The sequence below is a fragment of the Tupaia chinensis genome, unplaced genomic scaffold, assembly GCF_000334495.1.
Source record: "Tupaia chinensis unplaced genomic scaffold, TupChi_1.0 Scaffold000578_2, whole genome shotgun sequence".
NCBI lineage: Eukaryota > Metazoa > Chordata > Mammalia > Scandentia > Tupaiidae > Tupaia > Tupaia belangeri.
Window position 1 is genome coordinate 7,320,185 of NW_006160094.1, and position 9,994 is coordinate 7,330,178.

At 51.8% G+C, this 9,994-nt stretch overlaps 1 protein-coding gene across 1 annotated transcript in view; it reads left to right on the forward strand.

The window, feature by feature from the left end:
- The window catches only part of CECR2 (CECR2 histone acetyl-lysine reader), a gene marked incomplete at its 5' end in the record, with an annotated part of 69,473 nt that overhangs the window by 19,569 nt on the left and 39,910 nt on the right, over positions 1-9,994 (forward strand). Inside the window, 1 exon segment of the mRNA XM_027775645.1 lies at positions 250-419. Coding sequence (XP_027631446.1) covers positions 250-419 — 170 coding nt within the window.

A 9,994-nucleotide genomic window follows, 5' to 3' on the forward strand; every position in this document is an offset into this window, starting at 1 on the left:
GCAGCTGGACCCCCCACGGCCAGCCGCTGGCCTGTGCATGCATGGCCGTCCTCTTGGGGTGATTTCTTAACACTTCCCCTCTTTCCCCCAAAACACACGTGGCCTGCGGCAAAACCAAAAACAGACACGTGCTCACACAGCCGCCGTTTATTAGACACACGCAGCCCCTTGTCCCTGGTTCCTTGCTTTCGTCGGGAGCCAGGGCAGAGACAGCCTGTGGGTCCCTCACAGCGAGTGCTCGTTCTGCAGGTTCCCAGGGCCCGGGCCAAGGCACTTGGTGGCTCCTGTGCCAGACGGAAGAGGAGTGGAGACAGGTCACCGAGAGCTTCCGAGAGAGGACCTCCCTTCGGGAGCGGCAGCTGTACAAGCTGCTCAGCGAGGACTTCCTGCCCGAGATCTGCAACATGATCGCCCAGAAGGTAGGACGCAGCTGAGCCCTGAGCCTGAGGGCCCGCCCCTCCGTGTCCTGCCGTGTCTGCCTCACCCGCCGAGGCCTTCAGTGGCTCTCAGGGTCTGGACCAGCTTTCCTTCTCCCATAACACCCCTCAGGAAGCCTCCCCCAAGCAGCTGGGTGCGTCCAGACTCTGGGGACTTCTCCGTGTGCCGTGTGCATTCTGCGTGTTGTGTGCACTCTGCGCATCGTCTGCACCCTGTGTCATCTGTACTCTGCGCGTCGTTTGTACTGCGTGTGTCGTGTGCACTCTGCGTGTCGTCTATACTCCGCGCATCATGTGCACTCTGCGTGTCGTCTGTACTCTGTGCATCGTGTGCACTCCGTGTCGTCTGCATGTCGTGTACACTCTGTGTCATGTGCACTCTACGTATCATCTGCACTCTGCACGTCGTGTGCACTCCGTGTCGTCTGTACTCTGCGCGTCGTGTGCACTCTGCATGTCATGTGCACTCTGTGTGTCGTCTGCACGCTGCATGTCGTGTGCACTCTGTGTGTCGTCTGTACTCTGCGCGTCATTTGCACTCTGCGTGTCGTGTGCACTCTGTGTGTCGCCTGCGCTCTGCATGTCGTGTGCACTCTGCGTGTCGTCTGTACTCTGCACGTCGTGTGCACTCTGTGTGTCATCTGCACTCTGCGCGTCGTGTGTACTCTGCGTGTCGTCTGTACTCTGTGCGTTGTGTGCACTCTGCATGTCGTGTGCACTCTGTGTGTCGTCTGCGCTCTGCATGTCGTGTGCACTCTGTTCGTCTGTACTCTGTGTGTCATGTGCACTCTGCGTGTTGTGTGCTCTCCTCAGAGACGGCATGTTCTCGGCCACAGACCTGGGAGAGCGTTTGTGTGCCTCCTGGACTAGCTCTGCTGGCCACAGCTGTCGTGCCGTCCCCACTGACCTCGGGCAGGCCAGAGCTTACACACCCTGTGCCCTGCATTTTCATACGTGTATGGGCTCTTCCAACAGTTTACAGGAAATACATATTACCAAAAAACTGTGCTTTGGTTTCAGCACTTTTTGGTACTTTATTTTTTCTAAGAGCACTCTGTGTGTCGTCTGCACGCTGCATGTCGTGTGCACTCTGTGTGTCGTCTGTACTCTGCGCGTCATTTGCACTCTGCGTGTCGTGTGCACTCTGTGTGTCGCCTGCGCTCTGCATGTCGTGTGCACTCTGCGTGTCGTCTGTACTCTGCACGTCGTGTGCACTCTGTGTGTCATCTGCACTCTGCGCGTCGTGTGTACTCTGCGTGTCGTCTGTACTCTGTGCGTTGTGTGCACTCTGCATGTCGTGTGCACTCTGTGTGTCGTCTGCGCTCTGCATGTCGTGTGCACTCTGTTCGTCTGTACTCTGTGTGTCATGTGCACTCTGCGTGTTGTGTGCTCTCCTCAGAGACGGCATGTTCTCGGCCACAGACCTGGGAGAGCGTTTGTGTGACTCCTGGACTAGCTCTGCTGGCCACAGCTGTCGTGCCGTCCCCACTGACCTCGGGCAGGCCAGAGCTTACACACCCTGTGCCCTGCATTTTCATACGTGTATGGGCTCTTCCAACAGTTTACAGGAAATACATATTACCAAAAAACTGTGCTTTGGTTTCAGCACTTTTTGGTACTTTATTTTTTCTAAGAGCTTGTTAGCGTCCCCTCCTGTACCTTAATTCATGACATTTTCACATACCCGTTGCCCCCGTTTCCTTACCGTGGTTCGGTTGCTGCTGTCTATAAAGCCCTCCATGTGAGTCGTCCCAGCTCTCCAAGCATGAGGATTTTCTTCCCGAGTGTGTTTCCTTATGCCTTAATTCACTTTATCGTGGCTCTAAGATTCTCCAGATCCGGGAGCACATCTTACTCATCTCTTGAACCCCACAGCTCCTGACAGAATTCCTTTTCTATGTTTGCATGTTTTATTTTAGTAATGTTACTCTTTCTGGCTATTAATTTATGTTTGTGGAAGATCAGGAATATTTGTTCACCTGCTAATGAAATCAAAAAAAGTATTTCCAGACACTTCAGTCTTCACAGGGAAGTCCCAAGTAGCAGGTGTATTCCTTAATTTGTGATGGAGCCAAGGATGTTCCTAACCCTTACGCAGATAGATGCTTTAGAGAAAATTCTAGAAATTTACATAACAGTGAGAACTTGCCAACAGTCCTTCAAGACTTCTGTAGTCACAGATGATTGAGAAAATCTGCATTTTCCATCAACATACTTAATTTTGTGTAAGATCATTATGTTTCATTTTGAGGATCTGCAACCCACTGTGACCGTTTTCCCAGGAATTAAAGTATATCATGTCACATTCTGTTTTCTTTTTTTGAGAGGTTTTTGCTATAGGACGCATGTGCTTGCCAGAAAGACAGAGAGAGACAGAGAGAAACAGAAAGCGAGAACTCACCCCTCAGGGGGGATGGCCACGCGGCAGTCTCTTCTCCTTCCGGGATCTTGGGCATACACACACACGTGCCCTGCATGAGTTTAAGCCACCGGCTCTGAGTCTCGAACCGCAGTCGACTACATGGGAGTCCAGTGATATAGCCATTATGCCAACTGCTGGTCCCTGCTGTCACATTCTTAAAGCAACATTGATAGAGAGTTTTGTGCATCCGTTTGACTTTGTGTATGACTTTCTCGATAGGACCAGTGGTGGTTTGTTAAAGTATCTATAAATCATCCTAGTTATCCTACATCTTCTTTCTGATTTCTGCTTTTTACTGTAATGTTCAACCTAAGATTTTTATGGCGCTAGCAGAAAAAAAGGGGAAAAATTCTTATGAAACTATTGAATTTGATTTTTAAATGTTGACTCTTTTTAAGAGATGAAAAACTAAAATAAGATAAACCATAAATACAACATTAAAGAGTCATGAAATTAGCAACCATGTAGAAGGCTAAATTTTTTATTTTGAAAGATATACAGTTCTCTAAATTTGAAAGTCACAGTGAAATAGGACAGTAACTAGAAATCTAAGAAAATCTGGGGCCAGTACATAGTGTGGTGGTTAGGGATGCTGGACTCCCACATGACTGACCGTGGTTCAAGTCCCAGACCTGGAGGCTTGCTTTCTCATTCTCTCTCTGTCTCTTGTGTCTCTCTGGAAATATTAAAATAATAATAATAGGCAAAGTTAAAATAAATAATTCTTAAAAAAAAAGAAATACAAGAAAATCTAACTTGAGAAATAGAAATTTTACTTATTATTATTTTTAACTTGACCAAAGAGAGGGAACGTGAGAAAGCAAACCACCAGATCTGGGACTCGAACCGCCATCAGCTTTGTGGGAGTCCAGCACCTTAACCAGCATGCCACCTGCCAGCCCCAAGAAAGAAAATCTTAGCAAACCAGTAATTAGGGAAGAGTTGTTGTCACGTAAGGGATCCCATCAAAAGATCCAGAATTATTATAATTTACTCAACTTTTCTAAACCTTCAAAGAAGAGATAACACCCAGACGTTTCAGAAATGGAAGGAAAAATGGGGAGCCAGCCCCTTCATTCATTCAGTTAACCTGTGATCCCTGTTCCTCATAGAATTTAACATACTCTCTTTATTCAGACAGTTACCTGTGATCCCTGTTCCTCTTAGAATTAAACATTCTCTTTATTCAGCAGTATATATATGAAGTTCTTAATATTAAAAAATTAAATCTATCTCTTTACCTAAAGAGTCCTTCACAACCCAGCAGGGTTAAACCCGAGAATACAATACCAATCATACTGTTCTGGGAATCGTGGCTAATGTAATAAAACAGGAAAGAACCGTAAGATGCAGAGCATAGCATGTTTGCCTGGAGGAGTGTAAATTGTATTTAAAAGTCTACTCATTAGAACTTAGTAATGGTACTGTGTAACTAAACAGTCTGCATCAGGGTCACATCGCATGCTCATTTAAAACTCAGATTGAAGGGGCAGCAGGTGACATAGTAGTTAAGCGCTGGACTCCCACATGGCTGACCACAGTTCAAGTCCCAGACCTGGCAGCTTGCTTTCTCATTCTCTTTCTCTCTTATGTCATTCAGGTGAGCACACATGCCCTATAGCAAATTTTCAAATAATAATAATAAGTAAAATTAAATCAATAAGTAATTTTTTAAAAAACACTCAGATTCTAGGCTGTCTTGTTATGCCTTGTGGTTTAGGGAAGCTGAATCACATGGGCAATTGTGGTTCGAGTCCTAGCCCCAGTACCTTGAAAAACACGGGGCACATGAATGTGTGTGAGTGTGTCTGTGTGTGCACACACACCCCAAATCCCAACAGGATGAAGAAATAGGGGAGAAGGGATTGCAGTGTTGCCATGCCTCATAAGGGGTCTTTCTCCTCTGTCCCTGGTGAACACACAGGCCTCTGACACATTGTACATACATACTCAAACTCTTACCTCTGTGCCATTCACGACCCCCTTACAATTGAAGAGGAGATAGCTGGGATCCTGCAGTAACTCTTCAGGGTGTTTCTTAGGCACGATACAGTTTAAAAGTCCAGAAGATAAACACAATTCTGGTAGCAATAAAACATTTTACAGTGGTTCTACATGGCGTTGAGCATAGTCTGCAAGAAAAAAACTTGCGTATCTATTAATAGATAAATACTGGGATCAACACATGGTGTAGTGGTTATGTCACTGGACTCCCATGTAGTTGACCACAGTTCAAGTCCCAGACCCGGTGGCTTAAACTCATGCCGGGCGTGTGTGCATGCCCAATATCCAGAGAGGAGAATGGAGGGATTGCAGCATGGCCTTCCCCCCCGGGGGGGTGATTTCTCACTTTTTGTCTCTCTGACGAGTGCACACGCCCTATAGCAAAAACCTCTCCAAAGAAAGTTGTATATAAACTTGTTAAGGCCTAGGTGTTCCTGTAAGGAAAGAGCAGTTATAGCTCCTAATAATCACCAGAATGAATAGAGACTTATTGTACCCTGAGCCAAACCCCAGCATAATAAAATTCCCCGCACCCCCAGACAGCTCACCTCCAGGTGGGGATCCCGGAACAGACAGCTCACCTCCGGGACAGACAGCTCACCTCCAGGGAGGGGTCCCTGGATGGACAGCTCACCTCCAGGCTGGTGTCCCGGGACAGACAGCTCACCTCCGGGCGAGGGTCCCTGGATGGACAGCTCACCTCCGGGCTGGTATCCCGGGACAGACAGCTCACCTCCGGGCGGGGATCCCGGAACAGACAGCTCACCTCCGGGTGAGTGTCTGCAGGGTAGAGAGGCAGGGTGGGACAACAGTCCTGCCACCATCTCACGTCAGTAACAAATTCGAAGCCTTTGGAAGGGACCTGCATGTCAGAGACCAGCCTTGGCCTTGTGCTGGCTCTGAGCTGTGGGGGACTCATCAGCTCTTCGCAGTCTCTGCTGCCCTTGACCGTCGGCAGCTGAGTTCTCGGCCCTAGCGGTCAGCCGTGGTTGTCACCAACCTGTCAGTGCTCATCCTACTTGTTACCGTGGCTGCTTATTTAGATGTTACAAAACCAATCAGATATGGTGATAGAAATGCTTTTACTAAAGTATTACTGGGGCCATCAGGTGGTGTGGTAGTTAAGGCACTGGACTCCACACAGCGAACTATGGTTCGAATCCCAGACCCAGCAGCTTGAAAATCACACTGGGCATGTGTGTGTTCATGCCCAGAATCCTGAGAGGAGCGTGGAAGAGCAGGACTTGCGATGTGACCAACCTCCCAGGGTGATTTCTCACTTTTCCCTGTCTGTCTCTGTCTCTGTCTCTCCCGCAAGCACACATGCCCTCTGGAAAAAAAAAATCTTTAAAAAAAAGTGCACTTAAGGTTAAGTTGCCTTCTAAAAAGTTGAATGTCAAATTAGGATAAAACAGTGGAAGATTGGGGGGAAATCACTAAAACCCTAAAGATTCTGATTTTGTTATTCACTTGTCTTCGAGGCATTCCTTTCCCTTAAAGATCCAAAACTGGGGGACCAGCAGTTAGTGTAATGGCTATGTCGCTGGACTCCCACGTAGTCGACCGCGGTTTAAGTCCCGGACCCGGTGGCTTAAACTCACGCCAGGCGTGTGTGCGTGCGTGCCCAAGATCCCAAGAGGAGAATGGAGAAGAAGGGATTGTGGCATGACCATCCCCCCTAGGGGGGTGATTTCTCGCTTTCTGTCCCTCTGTCTCTCTGTCTGGCGAGCGCACGCGCCCTATAGCAAAAACCTCTCCCCAATAAAAAAAAAAGGATCCAAAACTGGAAGCCCAGGTGAGGCCTCAGAGGGTGGCCACGTGACGGGGTAAGGGAAGCCACTGGTGGAGGCCCTTCCCTGTGGGACGTGTGAGCCACAGCACTCGCACATGCTGAAGGGAGTAAGTGCTTGAAGTACATGCCTTTTTGCAGTTCCTTCCGTAAATTGGAAGTGAGCCCGCCACTCCCCTTCTCAGCTGCGTCAGCCGGGAGAATGGAAAGTGGGGACACGCCTCAGTGAGGACAGGCGTGCTCGTAAGTGGGCAGCCCAGCACCCCGCCACAGCTGCCTGTGGGTGAGACGCGGGCCTGGCTCCAGCAGGCCGGGCGTGGGAGCCTTGTCTAAAGTTCGTTTTCGCCTTGAGCAAGCGAGCGCACAGGACAGGCACCACCCGGGCCCTCTGGCTGTGGTCCACCTCCGTCACAGAGGCCCAGATAACAGCACACACATGTGCCCGGCCTGGGTCGGGGGCTTCCCCCACCCTGCTGCTGGCCCCTGTGCCATGCGTGACTGACGCTAAAGTGTGGGTGTGAAGAATGTGTAATGAGGGACCAGTAGTTAGCGTAATGGCTATGTCACTGGACTCCCACGCAGTCGACCGCGGTTCGAGTCCCGGACCCAGTGGCTTAAACTCACACCGGGCACATGTGCATGCATACCCAAGATCCCAAGAGGAGAAGGGATTACAGCGTGACCATCCCCCCGGGGGGTGATTTCTCACTTTCTGTCTCTCTGTCTCTCTCTGTCTGGCGAGCGTACACGCTCTATAGCAAAAACCTCTCTCAAAAAAAGAAAAAAAGAGTGTGTAATGAGAAGCCGGATGTGTGTAACACACTCTGAGACGATGTGGGTCCTCAGAGCCAAGGCCTCCTGGGGTCTGATCATTCCCTCAGTTCTGCTACAGGGGACCAGCAGTCGGTGTAATGGCTATGTCGCTGGACTCCCATATACCAACCACAGTTCAAGTCCCAGACCCAGTGTTGTTTGTTTTTTTTTTTTTTTTGGAGAGGTTTTCGCTATAGGGCGCGTGCGCTCGCCAGACAGACAGAGACAGAAAGCAAGAAATCACCCCCCAGGGGGGCTGGCCACACCACAATCCCTTCTCCTCCATTCTCCTCTCAGGATCTTGGGCACGCACGTACACGCACCTGGCGTGAGTTTTAAGCCACCGGGTCCGGTACCCCAACCGCAGTCAACTACGTGGGAGTCCAGCGACATAGCCATTACGCTAACTGCTAGTCCCCCAGACACAGTGGTTTACACTCACGCCGGGCACATGTGTGTGCGTGCCCAAGATCCCGAGAGGATGATGGAGGAGAAGGGATTGCGGCGTGGCCATCCCCCAGGGGGTGATTTCTTGCTTTCTGTCTCTCTGTATCTCTCTGTCTGTCTGACGAGCGCATGTGCCCTATAGTGAAAACCTCTCACAAAAAAAATTTTTTTAAAAATTCTGCTACAGGGAAAGGGAAAGGTCAGAAAGATGCAGCTCTCTTTTTTCCTCAAAGTTTTTCTCCCCATAAGGTACATGCGCTTGTTGGAGAGAGAGAAAGAGAAGGAACGTGAGAACCACCGTCCCCTGGGGGCCGGCCATGCTGCAATCCCTTCTCCTCCATTCTCCTCGTGGAATTTTGGGCATGGACCTATGTCCGGTGTGTTTTCCAGGTCACCAGGTCTGGGACTGACCTGCACAGTCGGCCGTGTGGGATCCAGTAGCCTTCCCCACCACGCCGCCTGGCTGGCCCAGACACAGATCCTCGGAGAGGTAGGATTGAGGTTGAGGAGTTGATACTTTGATGCCTGACGGGGCGGGCATGTTTGATTCACAGTGAGGTGCAGGAGGACAGCAGAGCAAGCCTGCAGTCTGTGGTCACTACTGGGAAAACCTGGGCACGAGAGAGACGGGTGGATGGGCGTCTCCCCAGCCTGCAGCTCCTGGGGTCTTGGGCACCTGCCCACAGGCCGACCACAGCGTGGTGGCTCACGGGGCCCAGTGAGGAGCTTGGTCAGGAGCGGCCAGGTTCGGGCATGTAGAGTGACACGCATCGCGCTGCAGCCAGCAACAAAGCTGGTGTTTGGAATTGCCAAGATTAGGACCTGGCCTGGTGGGGTGAATTGAGGCTCCCAAAACCTGACATTAGTCGTGGGGTCAGATGAAATGGGGGCCGGAGGGAAGGCGATGGGAGATGCTCAGAGAACAGCTTCTCCCGGCCCCGGCTGTCCTCTCTTTCCTCGGTGAGGGAGACAGAGAGGTGACCCACAAGCCTGGGCCAACCTGTCGTGGGTGCGGGCATGCCTGGCGTACTCAGGGCAGCTGCAGCCTCGGCCTGCACCCTGTCGGCATGGACCCCCTTCCATTCTGTGGGGTGACAGAGGCCTTCCCTCTGCCCTGCCGGCAGCACTGGCGGGTCCCACACTCACCACCATCAAGGCTGCTTGTCTCCCAGGCCCCCAGGCCCCGTGTGGACCGTGGAAACGGCTCAGTGACCTGGGAGATTTTCCCTTAAAGATGGTAGCTTTGGGGCGCTGGCCTCCCACATGGTCGCCCTTGGCTCTTATCCCAGACCTGGGGGCTAGCTTTCCCATGGCCCCTGTCTCTCGTTCTCTGTCTCTGGTAAGCAACAATGATAATAAATAAGTCGTCGTTTTTTTCAGAGAGAGATGGTAGCTTTGCTCTAGCCGGCCTTCAGAGGGCCAGTTGTGCATTGGAGCCTCCTCCCTGCCACGCAGTGGCACTCAGTGGCCTGGAGTGGCCCCCAGGGCAGTCAGGGAGCGCGGTTCTGCCTGAGCCCTGAGAGGGAAGGCCCTCTGGCAGATGCTCGTTCCGTGCTGGATTTCGGCTCTTCAGGAGGTCAGTCGCCCATCCTGTAGCTCACCTCCGGGTGGCAGTTGATGACTGCCTGTCCACCCTGGCGCCCTCTCCAGGTCTGTGTTCGGTTTGGATGGCCCTTGATCCACACCGGCCGCCGTCCTGGTGGTCCCATTCACTCGCTGCTACTGCCTCCCAACCAGCACCCTTCCCAGCCTCCCAGCTGCCCCGGGCAGGCTAGGGCTCCCTCTGCCGTCAGGTCCGCGCTCCGGGGCGCCCCCTACCTTCAGGTCTGCAGTCTGGGGCACCTCCTACTGTCAGGTCTGTGCTCCGGGGCGCCCCCTACCTGCAGACCTGCAGCAAGCGGATTAGACTGGCAGGGTGGCTGCTGCAGGCGAGTGTTCCGCATCGCGGTAAAGTCTCCCCGTTCCTGGCAGTGGGGCGTGGACTGTCCTCAGCTGAGATGAGGACACCGCCCTTATGGAAACTTCGGTCCCTGCTGTGGTTCCGAGGCGCCCAGAGGAAGCCCTAGCGGCGGGGGGCGGGGT